Source organism: Lutjanus erythropterus, chromosome 16, assembly GCF_056507025.1.
Source record: "Lutjanus erythropterus isolate fLutEry1 chromosome 16, fLutEry1.hap2, whole genome shotgun sequence".
Classification (NCBI taxonomy): domain Eukaryota; kingdom Metazoa; phylum Chordata; class Actinopteri; order Lutjaniformes; family Lutjanidae; genus Lutjanus; species Lutjanus erythropterus.
Window position 1 is genome coordinate 15602699 of NC_139332.1, and position 20709 is coordinate 15623407.

The 20709-nt window shown below is 39.9% G+C and overlaps 2 protein-coding genes across 2 annotated transcripts; one reads left to right on the forward strand and one right to left on the reverse strand.

Annotated features, from left to right (window-relative positions):
* The first annotated feature begins 243 nt into the window (after positions 1-243).
* On the forward strand, positions 244-4581 carry LOC146312853 (peptidyl-prolyl cis-trans isomerase FKBP14-like). The gene is made up of 4 exons (XM_084739086.1): positions 244-557; positions 1942-2093; positions 2617-2744; positions 3895-4581. Exons 1-4 carry the CDS (start codon positions 364-366, stop codon positions 4051-4053), a joined length of 633 nt encoding a protein of 210 aa, XP_084595212.1. The 5' UTR covers positions 244-363; the 3' UTR covers positions 4054-4581.
* A 1532-nt stretch (positions 4582-6113) lies between these two features.
* On the reverse strand, positions 6114-17594 carry wipf3 (WAS/WASL interacting protein family member 3). Its single transcript, XM_084739761.1, has 8 exons — positions 17070-17594; positions 14443-14537; positions 12732-12867; positions 10528-10689; positions 9098-9823; positions 7418-7555; positions 6827-6931; positions 6114-6741 (listed from the first exon to the last, which is right to left on the reverse strand). Exons 2-8 carry the CDS (start codon positions 14518-14520, stop codon positions 6701-6703), a joined length of 1386 nt encoding a protein of 461 aa, XP_084595887.1. The 5' UTR covers positions 14521-14537; positions 17070-17594; the 3' UTR covers positions 6114-6700.
* Positions 17595-20709: the final 3115 nt, after the last annotated feature.

The following is a 20709-nucleotide window of genomic DNA, read 5'->3' on the forward strand; positions in this document are numbered from 1 at the left end:
TCCTTTGGTGAAACAGGCATGCCATAGTATAGAGTTAATTATTAACAAAGTAATAAAGTTTAAAAAAAAAAGTTCACCATGTTGGTTGAATCACTAACTTAATCATAAAATATTATTGTTAAACCGCTGTTGAAAGATAATACATTTATTTGTAAATAAAAAAAGTTGATGCCTCAGGGTATCTGTGAGAGGCTGTGTCTGTGGGCGGAGTTAATGTGCAAAAGCCACCAATCAGAGGACGACTTCCTGCAACAACACGCATGATGAAACTGCCACGTAGAGGACCAGCTGCACTCTGTTAAACATTTGCTGAAACACAAGAGTTTAACCTGCTATTTTTGTATTAAGGTTGAGTGTGTGAGCATGCTGCTGTCGGTGCTGAGCTGGCTCTGCTCCTCTCTGCTGCTGTCTGTCAGCGGGGGGAAGCTGCCTGAAGCCGAGGTCAAGATAGAAGTTCTGCACAAACCTTTTCTCTGTCACCGAAAGTCAAAGTACGGAGACATCCTGCTGGTGCATCATGACGGATACTTTGAGAACGGGACCATGTTTTTCACCAGGTGGGTTTCATTTCTTAATGTGAGTCACATGTGAGGAAGAGTTTCTCTGAGGCTGAGGAGAACATTTCTCCCGGCGAGTCCTCTTAAAAATGGAGGATATCGTTTCACCACGTTTAGCAAGCGGAACACATTTTTCTGTTTTATTCTCAGTTTAATTCACTGTTTGTTTGTTTTTTTCACATTTCACAGTTGAACGGTACGTGATGCCCGACCCTTTTCATGTAAGTGCGCGCGCGTTAAATCTCCATGGCGACGCCTGTGTCTATTAGGGTCACGTGGCGAAACATTTTAAAGGGTCAGTTCACCCGAATTACAATACATCCGTTATGTGTTATGCATCACTGAAACTTAATCTCTGCCACCGTGGACACTTCCTGTTACAGTGGAGCCGAATTTGGAGAATTGAAACAGAAAAGGTGAAATTTAACATGGAAAATGGAAAAAATAAAATATGACATTTGTAAAATTCAAAAGCAGCATCCTCATACTGGGTATACTGGGTATAATCTGCACAATTAACTATGAACATATTCTTATCACAGTAAATTAACACCCTCTGAATGATTTTGCCTTCGCAGACCATCGGTGGTTTAATTTCTCACCTTGCTGCAGTGCTGTACAGGTGGACTCCAGGGCCACATTCAGTCCCATCAAAACACCAAAACATTCACTTAAACCAGTGGTTCATTTAACACCCTGATGTCCACTGCCTTTTTAATAAGGCTGGGTTTATATATGCATGCTGTTGCTGATTGGGTAACAACTGTAACACACACACTTAACTGAAACAGATGTACCTCAAAGGCTGTTGCACACTGTTTCACAAGGTTTCAAGAAAACCTTGTTCAGCCCAGAAAACTGGGATTTTAATGATTAATCAATAATTATTAATTGCCATTAAGAATTTAATCAGTTAAAACTTTAATATATGTTTTGTGTACCATTTCTCTGGAGCTCACAGGCTTTCTCGTGGTCTCCACAGTCTCAGTGAGCTGTTTGTTGAATAAAGACAGGTGGACAAGAGCAGCTGTGTGGGCAAGAGCCAAACTGTTTAATTATTTTGTTCATTTAAATTGTTTTGCCTTGCAAATTAACTTTTCACTTAAATAATGTCCCTGCCTGGACCGTAGCAAAACTGTGCGCACCGCTTTCAGATTGAACGTTCCCCTGACCTCACTGTTGGGTGTGGTTACAGGTGAATAGGTCATCAGAGGTGAAACTGGTTTTAAACTTTAAACCAAAATACAGTCAGCAGGTCTATGAAATATATGCTCAAACTAACTAGGAGGGCAGACAGTGGGGAAGTATAGATTTTTTGTGATTCAGGTGTGCAAATATGTTTTTTCTTGTGGAATGTTTTCTAACTCTGGTGTGTGTCCACCAGTCGAACTGAAGGTGACAAGAACGCAGTGTGGTTTACACTGGGCATCAGAGAGGTGATCAAAGGCTGGGATAAAGGCCTGCAGGACATGTGCGCTGGAGAGAAGAGGAAACTAATCATACCTCCAGCTCTGGCTTATGGGAAGGAAGGGAAAGGTACTGTACTGTGTGTGTCTGTGTGCATGAAAGCATCACTGCATGCTGACATACAGATACATGACACTATCTTCTTAGAAATGCTTCATGAATGTGTACTATCAATACATATACTAAGCATGTATGTATATTATACTTGTTTGTCTTTTGAATGGCTTTGTAGGACTCCCACACTGAATGAAGCTTTCATTCAGTAAAATTAATCCACTTTTTCTCACCGTGGAACATGAGAACAATACTTTGCTTTGTCCTGGTAAGCACACACCACCCTGAGCTGAATGAACATTTTACATGACTAAAGACTAATTGCCATAACTAATAATGCAACCTAAGTTTTCTTCCTATTAACACTTGCAATGTATTTTATCACACATTATAGTGTTTTGCTGCATTCACTTACATTTCTGCAGCACTAACCAAACCAACTGTTGTCCTCATATCGAAGCATGCTTCCATAAACCTCATGTGATATCAACTCTGACTGTTAGCTGACCCTTTGTCCTGTGGTGTTGTCCATGGTCAGGTAAGATTCCACCTGAGAGCACACTGACCTTCATCATCGAGGTGCTTGAGATCAGAAATGGACCGAGGTCACATGAGTCTTTCCAGGAGATGGATCTCAATGACGACTGGAAGCTCTCCAAGCATGAGGTAAAGTAAAAAAAAAAAAAAAAAACATAAATGAATAATAAATGCAGGTATTTGTGTGACCTGCATATAAAGGCCTCCACCAACTGGAAAAAATAGACAAAAGATCACTAAAGATAGTGTCTCAGTAGGAAAAAATGGCACAAATAATTGTGTAAATACAAGTAATATATGGGGCCACTTCCCAACACAATTGCTATTATATAGTTTGAGTTGAAACAGACCATCAAGCTGCATCAGATTCATCAACATTAGTTCATAACAATCAAGTTAGAAGATGTATCAGGTACCCAGAAATTACAAAATATGATGTACGAGAATATTAAAGGTTTTAATATTCCGATAAAAAAATACTGTTAAGTATGACAGCATATTAGGGCCATTAAGTTGAGAGGTACAAATATATGTGAAAAAACTCATGAAATCTCAAAAGTCATCATTATTACAGTGTTTGTAAATTTTATGTGTATGCAAATGGCCGAAGTCTTCTTTCAAGTAGCTAGCTCAGGTTAGCAACAGTTTCTGCAGCATTTTACATATTGTTACACTGTTTCGTGTTGCAACAAGCAATTATTTTCATTATTGAATAATCGGCCAGTTTTTTGCATGATTAATCGTTTTGTCAATAAAATGTCACATTCTTTTGCCCAACCAACAGTCAAAAAAAACCAAAGACTCCTCATTTGCTGTCATAAATGACAAAGAAAAGCAGCAAAGCCTCATTTAAGGAGCTGGAACGAGCAAATGTTTTTACATTTTTGCTTTAAAAATGCCTGAAACGATGATCAAAATAGTTGGCAGCTAATTTTCTTTCGCTTCACTAAACAATTAATCGAGTAATTGTTGCAGCTCTACTATGGTTTTGTAGTAAGGAGACATACTATTTATTGAATTTACACAGTAATTTGGACTGTAACTTTAAATTAAAATCAAAGATTGCACATTTGTATGGTATGGAATGCTGTCTGTTTTATGGAATTTTTGGTTTATTGTGTTTTTATTGTGTACAATGTGCATGAAATTGGTTGTCAGATAAGATCATCTCAGTACAGGATAATCATTAATTAATCATTAATTATTGTCCATCCCAACACAATACCAATGTTCTCAGTCAGTCTCATTCATTATGTCTTACTCTCACCATTTCTACCAGGTGAAAGAATACCTGAGGAAAGAGTTTGAGCGTCACGGTTACCCTCCCAACGACACTCTACATGAGAACATGGTGGCAGACATTTTTGCCAAAGAGGATGCAAACAAAGATGGCTTCATATCCTCCAGAGAGTTTACTTACAAACACGATGAACTTTAGTCTCTTTCTGTGCCACGACTGACTCATGTAGTCTTCCAGTCTTTTTATAAATTCATAGTGGAAATACTTTGGTGCTTTGGAGTGTATATGTGCACTTTCTCGGGTTACCTGGAACAATTTCAGTTTTTTAGAAGCATTGTGTTGATGTGATGTAAACATGTATACTCCTGCTGTGTGAACATTTGTGTGGTAATTTGAGCCAACAGGATTTTTACTTTTTATTATTACAGTGGTGTTCTGCTTATCAGGTCATTGCATTTTTATGTTTTACTTGAATATGAACTTCAAAAGGACAAGCAGGTGTATAACAATATGAAAGTCCTAGGTTTGCTGAGTAATTGAGTATTCATAATACAGGTAAATGGAATCCAGCTGTCATTAATGTTATAAGAGACACCTGTGTTTGAAAAGTCAAAATGTCTGTGAGAAAGTTATATCGCACCTGCGTAGACTGTAATATCAGAGCTGAAAGGATGTATTGTTCAGCCCTCCTCTATTAAATTAAGTCAGGTTGGATCATGCTATACTCAGTGCACATGAAAGAATATAAAGTTTAAAATCCTTTCTGAAAAATGTTTGAATGTTTTAGAAAATGTTCCCACAGTGTCGAACAGAATCTAGACAGTCCTGTTTTTTTATAGCTTTGGGGTTGAAACTCAATAAGTAAATCTTTTGTTCTGATCAGATTTCAATGTTGATGTGATCAATAAAGTGACAATGTTTTAAAGAAAATACCGTGGTTTATTTGGTGGTCATGCCTTATAATACTTTGCACGTTGAACCAGCAGGTGGCACCGTCTTCACAGCTGTTAGTATTGTTAGTACACTAGGAGAGAGGGAACAGTACATCTCATTCATTATCTGTTCAAAACAGTGTGGCTTAGAACAGATCATTCACATAGTACACACATGTCAGAATATGTCTTCTACACTTTTATTATGGTTTTGTTTGTTACTTATAAAAATAATTATGTAAACACAGAAGAGCACCACTATATTGTATGTACAGGGATTTATGTGTAAACCCCCAAGGTTAGAACATCCTGCAGTTCAAGTGAATGATTACAGTATATTCACCTGGGGCCGCATTACAAAGACTTCCTATAATAAGTCTTGAGTTGAGATAGGAAGAGGATTTTTCCCAGTTTGGTATACAGAAGAAAATTAACTATCTTTAAGAATTTTATCTTAATTCATCCTCTTTTATCAATGTTTATGTCTGTTACCTACCAACCGACACTATTCTCATCTCGTAGAGCGAAGCAACTGTGTAACCAGTGTTCCTTTCCTCATTAAAATGTACTGAAACATACATCATTATATAGAAAAAAATGGGAGTGAAAACAATGACAGGCACTTAACTTAAAGACAAATATGAGTTAGAGCAGAGATCTCAAAGTCAACCTGGTTTGAGGCCACTGCTGGTATTGCCATCTCACAGGATGGCCACTTCAATGTTCAAGTTTACTACTACAAGAAAGCACAATGTTCCTGAAAATAAACTCCTTTTTCCATGACTATTACTAGCATATTTTTGGTTACATTGAAATTGGTATGAAACAAATAAAAAATAATAACGATAACTTCACCGTGTCAGGTATTCATTGTGTAAAAGCAATAAAACTGTACAGGCCTACAGATTAAAGTAGTCAGCCAACACCACCATTGGCTACTGTTTGCTAACCCTAGCTACCGATAGCTACTGTTAGCTAACACCACATTTAGCTGAACACAATTTATTGCTAGTTAGTAAATTAGCTACTACTATAGGTATAAAAGTTAAGTTAGGACAGCTTAACACTTTGGGAAGTTAGGATGCCTGTGTAATAAACTTTTCCTATCTTCAGTCAGGATAGGAACTTAGGAACGGCTCAAGGCTTTTTTCCAAAATCACATCAAGGTTACTATACTGGATCTGCAAGTAAGGAAGTTTCTGTAATAACGGCCCTGCAGTGTTTTCCACATTGAGTTTAAGATGAGGTTTACTTGCTGCTAACAGTGGCCACACAGGTTATTGAATTCTCAAAACAAAAGAAAACAGACAACATCTTGAGACTGTCTTGCTCCAACACTTTAAAAATCTTTACTGTACAAACTTCTTGTACAGTAGTTGTTGCTGGACCACAGATAGAGCACATGTCTTTACAAGAGCTTTACTATTCTGTTTCTGGGTTGAATGCAGACTTTAAAAGTGCTAATGTATAAAGGGAGAGATCATGACATCTTGACAAAAGTCTCAGAAACGAAATCAAAACATTCTACTCTGTATGTAGACACTGAAACGCTAACGAACTGTGACAAGAGTCATGTTAAATTTAACTAGTGGAAGACACTGTCTCTGGAGTGTATGTGTGTATGAGTGGGGAGAGCCCTCCTCCTCCTCACGCACATTCAAAACATTCCACACTGGAAAAAGGTCAGAGGTCACATGGTCTGTATGAGGCGGGAGCCTGTTTGACACTCACACACACACACACACACACACACACACACACACACACACACACACACAAATACACTAAACACAAACAACACAGAGCCTCATCCAAAGAAGTCCATGGCAGTTATTGTCATGAGAAGGAAGAGGAGGAGGAGGACAACTGCCTGATATGTGTGTGGGGGGTGAAGAACAGGGTGAGGCCTTGACTCATCTGAGGTGTGTCCTCATCCCAGGTGGTTTGGGGTTTACTGTGAGAGAGAAGAAAGAGGAAAGAAAAACTTGACGGATGATACAAAGTCATGGGTAAAGCTGGCAGATAACCACTGTTGCTACCTCTGTTTTCTTTGCTGGGGTAGATCCGAGGGAAAGGCTTGAATTCTTCGGGAGGCGGTAAGTCTTCTACTGGGTGGAACTGGAACTTGGATTCAAAATCATCCGCTAGAAGTAGAGGTACAATAATGATGTGATTAAAAGCTGCCATGCTGTCCTCATTTTCAAATGCTACTGCCATCAAAGTGTCACCTTTTCACCATTAATAAGATAGTTCTTATTAATTTAATTGAAGTTGTATGAGGTACAACTTTTGAAAAGCTAAATTTCTTCATAAATAAATTCAGAATAATTAAAAGCAGAAATGGAAAGAAACATAAAATATCTTCCACAAGCAATAAACACAGTAGTATGAAAAAAGCCATTCTTAGCCTTAGTTGTCTTAGCCAGCTGTTACTTTCAGTACAAGCGTCCATATTGTCCACATGCAGCAGACATCTCTCATCATCATTACTTATTCTTTTTTATCCTTACAAGCTTATTATTTTGAGAAGACACTAAAGCTCTGATTTACTTCTGTTGATGGTGTATGAAATAAGATGTATTCAGAAATGTCAGATATGTACAGTAATTGTCAGATAAACACAGTCTCACCCAGGCTATGCAGGTGTCCATTCCTGAGGCTTGATGGAGGCAGGGGAGGCGGCGGTGGAGGGGGAGGAATGCGGCTGGACAGCTCGGTGGTGGGGGAACGTGCCGGAGGAGCTGGAGGAGGGGCCAGCCGACCCACACCTGTTACCACGGGCGACAAGAGCAGAGGAGTCAGAGGGCTGTCAGACATCTGCAATCTACAACATGAGAAATAAATCAAAATCCATTATTATGTTCTTTTATTGTAACTGAGACAGCGAGGCCGTATCCACATGTTTTTTACACAACACATGTTCTGTTGCTTTTAATGACCAGCTGTAACAGCTGCCACAGGTTCCAACCTGTACTCACAACTAACAATTATTACAAATATTCCTGCTGGTGTTTTTCCCCCATAAACATATTTTTGAATTGTATGTTGTAAAATGTAGCGTTACGCTGTATATGAACAATACCTGCAGATAACAAAAGTTAGACATAGTCAAGCATTTCATTTGTACTTTTATATCTATTACTTTTTGTATTAAAATATTTACAATTAATCATGTAATACAAAATATACAGTGATTATACTATGTCATAAATAAAGCATGCAAACTATACAACATGTAAAATCACCCTTCAGAATTGAGCAATTTGAACTTAGAGAGAAAAGATAAGATAAAGGTAGAAAAAATGAAACTAAATTTGTGCAATGGAACCAGTTTTCCCCTCCTATCCTTTAACTTACAACCCCTCAGATTTAAGTTGCGACACCTGTGAAATGAATGGGAAGCCTAGAAAATAGGAAAAAGTAAAGTGAGACACTGTGGAACCTGGCTGGCATTAAACTAATCTACACAAGTGATAATAGAGGAGAAAAATACAGAAAGACTGCTATAGTCATTTTAAACCAGCAAAGATTTATAACCACCCACCATGTTGGGTTGATTGTAGTACACTACAAAATGCTGGGCCAAAAAAAACACAGTTGATTTGTACAATCATCCCAACATGTTGTGTTAACTTGGATTACCTCGTGCAACCCCTAAGATCTAATTTGTGAGACCCTTGTAAGATTAACAAACCTCCAGGTTTAAAGCTATTGTTTTATGGTGCTCTCCTGAGCCCTGTCTAACTTGTAAATAAGATTCATTTCTTGGGTTGGCTCCATCTTAATAGCAACACTTATTGCCATAAATTGTGTTTGAATATAAGTGAAAAATATTTCATATAATCGCTGCCTCCTACAAAAAACGACATTAGGTTCTTTCTTTCATCTACCTGACGACAGTTCTCCATTTACCATTAAAGGACCAGTGTGTACTATTTAATGGCATCTAGTAGTAAGCTCGCCGAATGAAAACATCTCATCTCACTCTCCCCTTCCAAGTTTGTAGGGGAAACTATGCTGGTAGTGAAATGATCATACAATGTGAAAAAGAGCCAGTGTTGGTTTGTCTGTTCTTGGCTACAGAAACATGGCAGAGCAACATAGCTGCCTCCATGGAAGAGGACCCGCACCCTCTATGGATATAAGCGGTTAAAAGTTATAAAGTTAACAAAATACAATGATTCTTATTTTCAGGTGATTATGCACTGATTAAAACATACTTATGAATATTATATTTTATTTCGACCATTCTGCCAATAAAGCTTACATACTGGACCTTTAACAGAAAAGTCATCTTGGTGTCCACGTACCTGCACTTCTGGGCACAGCAGGTGGCCGTCGGGTGGGAGCGTTACAGGGGTACGAGGGAGGCAGGGAGCGCATGGTGGGGGAGGGCACTGGGGCAAGCTTGGGTGGTGGAGGTGGAAGGGTGGACGGGCATGTGGGGGTAAAAGAAGCTGGGAGAGGGGGAGGAGGTGGGGGAGGAGGTCCCAGTGGGCTGTCCCGCAGGATGGGGAACCTAGAAGGTTCTGAGTGGACTGGAGAGGGGGGCGGAGGGTAGAAGCACCCTGAGGAGCGGTCCCCTGGAACGGCAGAGGGAGGCTGGAAGGGTGGAGGAGGAGCAGGAGGAGGAGGAGGAGGAGTAGAGGGTTGGGAGATGTTAGTGTGGTGGGAGTGCTGGATGGGGAGCCAGGTGGGCTTGGTGACCTGGGATGGAGGCGGAGGAGGAGGGCAGGAGGGGAGAGGTGGAGGCTTGTTGGCCGGCCGGTCCTGGAAGGCTTGGGGTGGCGGAAGCGGAGGAGGAGCGGAGGGAGGAACAGGCGGAGGTGGAGGGGGAGAGGAAGCGGGGAAAGGAGGTGGGTGTTTGCCGCTGTGAGAGGGGGACGGAGGAGCAGAGGACGAGGGAGCGAGCGGACGATGGACGGATCCTCGGAGCTCTGCTGTCCTGTGAGGCTCAGGGATGCTGCTGCTCGTGTCTGCTGCCGTGGGGGCGTTCCACTGGGGCTTCAGGGAGGCTGAGGAGGTGGACCGTGACACTTTAACACACACACACACACACACACACACACAGAGGAGTCATTTTGATGATCAAACTGTTCAGAAAAGAAACCAAAACACTTGAACATACATATTATGCACTACACACCCAATATGTGTGTCAAATTCACCCTATTATTTCATGTTTTAGTACATTTCATCATGATGATGACTTGACATGGGACTTGTCTACTTTGACTTGGAACCTGACTCAGGACCTGTCTGTTTTAACTTGGCTTTTGATTTGACTCTGGACTTATTTTTGACACAATGTCCAGCTTGTATTATGGCAGTTCCTGAGAGCCTCCTGGCCAGGTGGAGACGTGCAACCATAGTAACCCATGCCAACAATGAACTAATTTAAAAAATATATCACCTTGCAAAGTGAAGCCTTTAATGTAAATGTTATTTGTGTTCTGCCAGAGCTGCCTTGGTCAGTTCACCTTGTCTGTTATGTTATTGTTGTTACTGTTGTCACTACTGCATTGCATTGTGGAATATTTTTGCCAGCATAGTGTCCACTGTTTGCATACTGTATTATTTCCCCAGAAATAGTATGCACCTTGTATACTATTGGTTTCATACTATGTTTTCACATGTACTAAAAAATCTCACATACTGTTTTAGTGTACTAAATAACATGTTAGTATGGAATTTTGGATGCAGCCATAGATTTAGGAGGAGCAACACATTTTAAGCCAACCTGGGGTCTTGCCCGCTGAGTCTCTTTGTCCTATTGGCCTGAGAATTGGGAAGCCTCCAGCAAAAAGCCCACCCAAAGAGGGTGCCATGGGTGCAGATCCTCCCGATGAGCCCTGAGAGGCACCAACACTGCTGGACACATCTCCGCCACTGGCCTTGGGCTCTGGGGAACAATACATTACAAATTATTAATAACAATGACATCAGAGTCCATTTAATCAAAAGAGCAAGTCGACAGTGGATATGAGGCAAAATGGAAAGAGTATCCCAGTACAAGCAATGACTTGTGATTACAAAATAGTATTAACTTATCAGGACCACTTAAGTCCCCTCATCTCATTTACTGTGCACATCTGGCTTGATGTTATAAAGCAATTACATCTATGGACCCAGATTAAACAATGCTGATGGCTTGCACGTGACACAGAATTCACACAGTCAAACTGTATGAATTCTAGATTTAGGAAATGAATGGACAAAGATATTACTGCTTACTGTACTGTCATGGAGCAGAATGCATTACAAAGTAATGACACCAACAGAAAATTACAATTTGGAAGAGCATGACATCTCAGCTATTTACAGATAGGCCAATATTTTTTAAAAGAGCTTGGGAGAAATAAGGCAATTATGGAAGCTAATGATATAACACAATTTAGAGTACAGTTCTAATTCAGTAGTTTCAAAACTTTACCAGGGAACTGCAAAGGGTAGAGGACGTTCTGTAAACCAAGTTAAGAAGAGTTGGGAGTGACAATTAAATGATAAAATAACCAGTGAGCAGAGGGAGAACATGTGTGAAACTATTTTTCTACTTCGTGTTCTACGCATTGATGTGAATTTGGTTAGAAGAACCTTGTTCGTTTTTTCATTACTCCTAAAATAAAAAAAAATATATATTTAATATAGATAAACTATAGATGTTGGAGAAACTGTGGGGATGATGAGGCACTTTTTTGGAACTGCCCAAAGTTACAACTATTTTGGGAACATATTTGAAGAATCATGCAGCGTATTCTCAAGCTGATGATCCCACTGACATGCATGTCAACCTATTAGGATGACCTGCCAGAAGGAAAAACAAGAAATGACAAATATCTCCTGAAAATACTGACTGTATCAGCAAAAAAAAAAGTAATTACTCATAAATAGTTACAAACTGACCTCTATACAGTACATAATTGACTTGACATCATCAAATAGATTCATGAGATGAACAGAGTGACTCTCCTACAGAGACTAAGAAATGAATTATACATTGCAAGATGGGCAAAATGGACAAAGTATTTGTTGAAATAAAGAATGTGGCTGCTTTCCCATTATCCTCACTTCTCTAAAAGAAATTAACCTTCCTTTGGCCGTATGCTCTACCAGTCACTGAGATGTAGATACAAATTATGTGGTGCTGTAAAAAGAATCCCTGTCCATAATCCATAATAAAATACGTTTGTTATTTGAAAGCCATAGTGGCTTGCAGTGTTGTTGTTGTACTGTTCTATTGTTTTTGTCCCAACAGACATGCAAAGTCAGATTTTGGTGGTTTTTTTCTATAATATATTCATTCATGAAGTTATCGTTTTACACAGTCTTTTATGCGTTCAGCAGGCTTTCTAGCCGTGGGAATTTTGTTTTTAATTTAGACAAGCTACAGAGGCTGACAGTAATAGTTCAGGCAGGAACATGAGTACATTTTGCACCACCCAAATCACACAGTGTCCCCTGAGGGCCAACAACTACACACCTTTTCACAAAACTGTTTCCACCTGCCTGGCTCCATACATGTGACAATTCTACAATAAACTACAGTACTATTAACTGGCCAGTGGTCGCATGTAAGTTAAGCTAATTTCTCCTACATCTTCATTTGTATCGACATTACTGAGTGGACTGTATGTTGTGTCTGCTGTCACTGTATATGGTAGCTTCCTATTCTGCCTGCATCCTTATCTACTATAGGGCATTCCTTCCTGAAGTGTGCACTTTGTGTGTATGTGTGTATCTGTGCTCATACACAACTCAAAGAGAAACAACAAAACACTACAACACAAGCAAATACTCACACTAAAGCAACTCAACAAAATGTACACCATTACATTTTCTTCCTCACAGTGAGAATACAGTGACACGAGAGAATTGTTAGTGTGTGAACTCGGACTGAGTGTGTCCGTGGGCATACTGGTAGCATGGTAAGGATGTTGCTCTTACTATCTACGACGGGGGCACTGCGGTCGTTGACCTGTGTGACTTTCCTGAGCCTGGTTCCTTTCTGGATGTCGGCCAACAGGGCATTCCTTCCACCTCCTCCTCCTCCAGACTGGAGCTTAGGAGGCTCAGACGGACACTGTCACACAGAGAAAAAAAAAGGGAGCTTTCATAACTTTGACTAGTGTTTTGCACTACATGTGTTCTGATTTTGACATGATATAGGAAGGTAAACAGGTGTTTTTTAGTTCCATTTAATTATACTGGCAGATTCAAAGAACTTCAGTTCTAAGCCAGCATCTTGGTCAGAGGAACTGACCGGAGAACTGGTCATGCAGTCAGAGAATGTGCAAAGTCAACACAGAAAGGCTGCCTCCAAATCAGGATTTGAACCCGCCAACTTCTCTACCTAACACCCTCTTTAACCAATACCTTCACGCTGTGAGGCGAGAGTGCTAACCACTGCGCCACCACGCCACCTTTCCAGTGAGCCAATAACAAGTCAGATGACAATAAATGAATCACATTTTGTTAATTAACCAATAATTTATGGCATTTATAAAGAAAAAAACAACTATTGGTGAGACAAAGCAAACAATTTGAAGACTTTTTTTTTTTTACTATTTTCTAACATTTTCTAAACATTTAATCCAAAAAACATACTCAAGTTTACCTTAATTCTTCTGTCAAACAGAGACAAAGTAAGAAACAAAGTAAGAACACATAACTCAGCAAAACTGTTAAAGGAATAGTTCAGATTATTTGAAGTGGGGTTGTATGAGGTACTTTAGTAGACTTTAGTAAGTCTATAACTTACAATAAACGGCACTCAGCATGTCTCAGTTAGGAGAAGCAAAAAAGGGGCACCAGCACTTAACTGCTGTGGACAGTGTCAGCAACAAAAGGTATTTTAGGCACTCAGAAAAGTCTAACCTAACAAAAATATTTACAGTATAGCCAGAATATTTCCACAGTGTTCTGATGGGAAATGGCTTTACATAAGCCAAACACCGCTTTCTCCAAACCAAAGGCTGCCTGACAGCAAGATAAAGCCGTTTAAAATATTCTAAATGTAGCGTACACTTAAACTGATATGGATTTTGTTTTTAGCTGGACCATTTTAAGTGGCTAAAGTACCTGCTGGTCACCCTGTCCTCAGCAGTTCATTACTTAGCTTCTGTGCTTGTGCCCCTCTCTGCTTCTCCAACCAGGGGGTATGACGACCAGCATCTACTGTAGCTAATACACTGATTATGAATAAGTAGCTCATACAACCCCACTTCAAATAATCTAAACTCTCCCTTTTACTGAGGAAGAACACATTTAAAGTGGGGGAAGAGAAACAGATCATTTTTAGTGATCTGACAGATTCATAGAGAAATTATTATGTCCATTATATAACCCACATTGAGAAGCAGTATGAGTTGAGTTTATTGATGTGTCCTGAAGCCACTAAGCTGAGTCTATGCAGTGTGGCCTTGTTTGCTGGCAGCAACAACTCATTTAACATGAGGACACTGTGCGCCTGCTGTGGAAACTTTACACTCTTCTGCTACTGAGAGTCTGCCGTCTGCCCTACTCTGTGTGTGTGTGTGTGTGTTTGCGTTTGTGTATTACTCCAATCAATAATGCAAATAACCTCCAGGTGATGGTTGATGGTCAGTGAGAAGGACACGAGCGAGTGTTTACAATTGCATGAGAGAGAGAGTCTTACCTGTGGCAGGGCAGCACTGGGGGGTGGGGGTGGAGGGGGAGCCAGGGGAGGCGGCGGGGGAGGAGGGGGAACTGGCATGCTGAGGCCTCAGATACCTGCAGAAACAAACACACTCAGCATCATGTTCATGCTCTGCAGCCACCGACCGGCTTCTTCTCAGGTTTTTGTCAGAAGCTGCTGCTACTGTGCTAAGGGGCACATTCGGTGACCTCCTACCCTCATCCTTGAACAGGAAGCGCTTTCACCACCATACAGCGCAAAACAGGAAACAGCAAGCACTCCATCCTCTCTGGAGAAATCTGACACCCCCACCCCTGTCCTCCTCTTCTTCCCACAATCCCCTGTGTGGCGGTACTTGGGAGAGGAACAATGGAGCATGTTGTGTGAAAAGTAATGGACCCCTACCCTTCAGCCGCTCAGTGACCAAAGGCCTTCACCGCAGTGAGTGAATGGAAAACACACGGAGGAAGCTCCACAGGAAAGTGCTACAGCGTGCATACGCATTGTTCTTTTTTCCCAGATCATACTGATACAGGATGTCTCCTGGTTTAGTCATCAACTGCTTCAGTAATCTGAGTGATCTGCACCAGTGGCCAAACAACAACTTTCCAGGAACAGCTTGTGTCCAGGATTATGCGTTTCAATCTCCACACGTTGTTGGCAATTCTGCTACTAAATGATCCACAGTGACAGACAGTCACTGAGACCTCCGCCCAAACTTTTGACATCATAAATTCTTGACGAGCTGTCCTCCATGGCTGTGAGAGACTAAAACACAGAAGTGGGACATAATGAAGTACAACTGCTTTGTTACTTTACTGCTCTACAAAGCTAAAATGCAGTAATTAAGACCAAAATCTAACTTGACATTTATATTGCTGGAGAAAGAGTAAAAGGAGAAATCTGTAATATATTTACTACAATTATATAATAAAACAGCCAGTGTCCTTCAGAGAGCTACTTCTTACTTTTACTCACCGACTACACTTCAAATTCTGCACACTTTTCACTTTTACTCGAGTAAAGAAGTCGAATCAGTACCTCTGCTTTCACCAAAGTAAGTATCTGTACTTCTACTTGGGTCAAGAATGTGTACACTTTAGCCTCTACTGCTGAAAACAGTCTGACGTTTGAGCACATTCAGTTCTCTCAGAGGAATCTGCACATGCTCCTCCAGAGCAATTTAATTAAAACACAGAAGAGAACCTGTTTTGTTGAATCTCTATGTATATCTGTCCCTCTTGTCTTTGTTCATGTTTGTGTTAGTGTGTATGCGTGTGTATGTACAGTCCATGCTTCTCGTCTGTGCAACTGGCAGACCATCCTGCGTTTCTATTTCTATCTTCATATCTGTGTCAAGCAGCCACTGTGACACTGCTAGTGGAGGTCTTAAAAGGGGGCAAAGCTGGACACTGGTTTGCTGAGCTTTAGAAGAAGAACAGGTGGGACACTGATTGAAATGCACCTCTCACACCAGTTGTTGTTTCCCTTTGACCTGAGGGACGTCTTGTTCTTCCTGAAGCAAAGACAATCAGATGAGACACGTACAAGCAGCTGGAAGTGGCAGCTGCTGCAGCCTCAACAAGGGGTTTCTACACCTTTTCTGTGAAAGACGTGTATGTTTAAGGGTTTTGAGGGAGTATTTCCTCTCCCAATCAAGGGTCTAAAGTATGGAGGGTGTTGTGCACTGTACAGATTGTAAAACCCTCTGAGCCAAACTGTGATTTGTGACATTGGGCTATATAAATAACTTTTGACTTGACTTGCAAAACATGCAGAAAGATTGAGACCGTGAAGCCCCAGTTCTGGCTGACCTAAGTAACTTGAGGATATTACATAGTACTAAAACTATCATCATTTAACTGTAATGTTCTGTTTCAAACATTGTTTAGAGGTCTAACATGGAATTATTGACCCCAAACATAACATCAAGATAAGAAAAAATAAACATTTATTAATCCCCAGAGGAAAATTCACATCATAGCAGCAACAGCAAGAAGCTTGAAGGTATGTAGCATGACATACTGCACATTTTTTTTGTCTGTGCTTTAGTTTTTGGTAATCAAAATAATATGCATTTGTAATAATGCAAATCCTATATTACATATTAAACAAGAAATATTTCCTTATTTGGTGTAATAACAACCCTTTATTCTCTTATGTAATTCTGTAATTTCTGTATTTAGTCACTTTGATCAAATGTGCAACATCAGTTTGAATGACATAAAGACTTTTTCCTATTCTAAAAACAGAGGAAGTTTAAAAAAAAAAAAAGTCTTCAACACACAAGTGTTACAACGGTCATCCTTAAGTATTGTTTTCTTTGTTAAACTGGCACAAAAATACTGAAATACTGATCTGGCACGATATTATTCTACTGTATCATTTTGTCCTTAGTGTACCTCAAAGCTGTACACTGAGACACGAGAGCCTTGACATTTAGAGACACTTGCATGTCTTTAGAGAGACAGAAGAAAGGGTGCAAACACATCTCATCTGCTGAAACAGTTCTTGACTCTCCTTTATTTTTTTATTTTTTGCACATTTTATCACGCAGTTTTGTAGGAATAAGAACAACCAGCTGTAACATACAAGTACGCATGAGTGTGTGAGTCCATTTGTCTTACCGTCACGAAATATCCTAAATCCACCTGTTTGCAGAGGGAGCTTCAGTGAGATGGATCCCTGCGCACTGACCTCATACTGTACTCCTCTCTGCAGCACAGAGGCAAAGTTTCCAAGTTATTTTTAGTCAAATGAGGACACCACCTCTTATCTGGCTCCTGTTTCAAAAAGCTTCGGAAAGTTTTATATTTGTGTCCACATGTAAGAGGATGAAAACGTGCGATAGTGGTCCCGCACAATGGTCTCTTTATGTCAGCGGCTGTTTACGGTTTATTCCCTGGTGAGCGCACGGCAGGAGGCGAGCAGCGACAGGCCACACCTTACCGCCCCGGGCTCCAAACGGGAACCAATGGAGACAAAACAGAGACAGGGAGAGGCAGGACACTCACTTGGCTCGGTGTCATCGCCTCGGTTCATGCTGGAGTTGCCAAGAAACTTTCCCCTCACCTTGGATTACACCTGTGGAATAAAATAAACACCCTTGCACGCGTGGTAATTGGTTCAGACTGGGAGAGGGCAAAGTGTGCGCCACTGACTCTCCTGTTGAAATATAGCCTCGCTGACTGATTTATTTTTTAACTCGGTGTATTTTAGTTCTGTTCAGCTGTTTTTCCAGCTATATGACGGAACATTTCGCCCCCTTGTGTTTAAAATACGGCAATACAAGTTATTTACTCATTGAATCTGAATTAGCAGGTTAATATGAGATAATAGACATATTTCACGACAGTCATATTGATATGAAAGAGCAGAGTAGTCCCAGGCGTTTTCAATTATACTAATTAAGGCCCTGTTCCATTTAGTGTAACAGAGCCTTTCCAGTGAGCCAACATGCACTAGCAGCACCCTGACTGTCTGACCTGAATGGAACAGGACCTTAATTAGTATCATTGGTAACACCTGTCTTTACCCTACCATTGCATGTCAAAATGAATAAATCATTTGAGTAATTATTCAATGAAAAATATGAAACATTCCCTTGTTCCAGCTAACAATTAGCTGCTTGATTTAAAAATCAATATATTTGTTTTTTGGAGTGTTGTTCAAACAAAGTAAGCAAATTAATGGGCTTTATGTTTACCCTTCATAACAACTTGGCTGCTGTGAAAAGGGTCTATTAATAATTTTAGACTGGGTTGCACTGACAAATGTTACTCAAAGATTAGCTCTGATCAAGGTCTACTTAAAGTCCTCAGTATCAAAACTATGAGCAAATACAGATTCAGAGTTAATCAGAACTCTGCTGCACTATTAAAAATTCATCTCTGTTTAGTAGGGGTGTGTATCTCACTGACTGAGACCAATTCGATTCGTATCTTGATGCATGTTCAACGATACGATATATCTTAAAATCTTTAAACGGCCAATGATTCAGTTCGATATGATTCAGCTCTGTTACAGTTCAATAAAATATGGTGCAGTACAAGACAATGCAATGCAACATGTCATTCTTTACATTTTGATTCAATTATTGCTACATTTGTAAAGTGCTATTATTTGCAAAAAGACATCCTGATAGTTTTACTAAATACAGTAACAGCAGAGACAGAGAGAAGGGGACATTATAGTAGTGTTAACATCTTATTATGAGTCTCTGTACTGTAGCCTAAATGAGAATCTGTGAACAAACTTTAAAACTGTTTAAAATACTAGAAGTTTTGGTTTGGTGGTGTACAGTACAGTACAGTACAATGTCACTTCTGTCACTGTTGTCACACAGCAGAAGGAGGAGGGAGCACTTGTTTTGTGTGAGCGTCTGAACCGACGCACTCTTAACTTTCAGCTGCTCTGTATTCCTTAACATTGCAATATTTACTAAGAAAAAAATGTGTTACATTGTTTGCTAGCTAGAAAATAAAGGAAAAAAGTTAGCTATAACATTTGTTTGCTAGGTAAACATTAAAATGTTACATTGTTTGTTTTCAATTTAATCTAGGTTTACTGAGAGGTTTAAATTAAATCTTTCTTAGTTTTAAGCCAGTTTATAAATTTGGTGCAACATAATTTAAAGTTAAACCATGATTTAATTAGGTTGAAAAATAATATATGTATAAATATTCCTTGTTAGTACAACCCAGCTGAATTACATTACAACTGAAAATCATAAATGTTAATCATATTATTTTATATAGCCATAAATGGTGCATCAGTCATAAACCTGTTGCATAAACACTAATGCTGCCAACACACACCTCAAATCTCAACAGTGACACAGGAATGCAGTGACACCGGCGTGCTCCTCCCTTTAACGACAACAGTGTAATTCAGGCTTACGTGTGACATACGCTGCAGGCACTATAAATAAAACTAATTCCTTGTAATTGCCCTTTACACACAATGTGATAATCACACATTAGGCCCCTTCTTCTCCTCCTTACAGTAAATGATGATCAGGCACTACTATAATTCTTCTGCACATCTTGTGCACTTTCACAAGATGTGTCCGTAAGATGTGTCAGTCTGTATTTTCTCTTTAGTATGCATGAGTTTATGATTCAAGCATAGTTATATTGTAATGAATGCAAAGCATGCAAAGATGGCACCCATTCAATCCAATGAGAGTTGCCCACCTGGCGAATAGGCCAAAAAGGTTTTCTAGCTTCCAGGTTTACCTCCTGGTTTTACGGCCCACTAAATATGTGCAGCAGTGTTTCCCCTCTTCCCCCCTCTTGTTAGTTCGTGCTTGTTCTGTGGACATTGTGGAGATGTCATAGATTTTTAAATGGTCTTTTTTGGCTCTTGTTAAGTTTTCAAATATAACACTTTTGTGGATCAAATATTCATAATAGAAACAGTCATAACTGACCTTGTTTTCAGGTCAAGGTATCCTGTCAGCAGTTTTATAGGTGTCTGTTTTATAATGGTGGCCTATGAGGGAAAATGCTATTTGGCCCGATGGGGAATTTTTCGCTGCAATATCGTGAGTGGCCACTGGGAAAATTGGCAGCACGCCTGAGTGACAAAGCTCTGTCTATTTCATATTATACATGTATGGTTCCTTACCTTGGTCAGCTTTCTCAATTTTCTGTAAAAGGGACATAGGGTCACATCTTAAGTTAGCTAATGTTAGCAAAAAGCTAGCTAACTAGCTAGCTAATGTTAGAAAAGTGCTAGCTAACTAGGTAGCAAATGATTGATGTAGATTAGCTAGCTAGTTAGCAAGCAATTTGCTAATGTTAGCTAACTTGCTGAGGTGAATGACACATGCTCATCTTTGCTAATGGTTGAGGCTGTGACTCTGAATGTCAAACTTCATTGAAGTTGAACTCCACACAAAGCTAAGATGCAAATTTGCATGTGTTACAGTGGTTTAAAGGAAAACGTTGACTGAGGTACCAGGCTTGCTGCACAGGACAAAAAGGGGCAGGACTTAAATTGTGACTGAACAAAATAATGAAGCACATGTACACGTAGATACACTCAGACAACTGGTTGTAGGAGTTACCAGATTTATTTATCATATTTTACCTTCATTTAAGTATTCACATATGGTCCAAAAGTACAGAATCCCTGCAAAGCAAACTACATCGTGGCTGGGAAATACTTTCTTAGTTACATGGATATATATGGATATAATATTAGCTTCTTACTTCACTGTCAGTAGTAGCTTTGTTTTGGACCCATGCATTAAGTCATAAACAG

Excerpts from the sequence above, each read along its gene's own strand:
- LOC146312853 (XM_084739086.1), top strand. The coding sequence starts at position 364 with ATGCTGCTGTCGGTGCTGAGCTGGCTCTGCTCCTCTCTGCTGCTGTCT. Across the intron at positions 558-1,941 it reads GGGACCATGTTTTTCACCAG|TCGAACTGAAGGTGACAAGA; the intron begins GTGGGTTTCATT and ends TGTGTCCACCAG. Across the intron at positions 2,094-2,616 it reads TTATGGGAAGGAAGGGAAAG|GTAAGATTCCACCTGAGAGC; the intron begins GTACTGTACTGT and ends GTCCATGGTCAG.
- wipf3 (XM_084739761.1), bottom strand. The coding sequence starts at position 14,520 with ATGCCAGTTCCCCCTCCTCCCCCGCCGCCTCCCCTGGCTCCCCCTCCA. Across the intron at positions 10,690-12,731 it reads CAGTGCCCCCGTCGTAGATA|AGCCCAAGGCCAGTGGCGGA; the intron begins GTAAGAGCAACA and ends ATTGTTCCCCAG. Across the intron at positions 9,824-10,527 it reads CTCAGCGGGCAAGACCCCAG|TGTCACGGTCCACCTCCTCA; the intron begins GTTGGCTTAAAA and ends TGTGTGTTAAAG.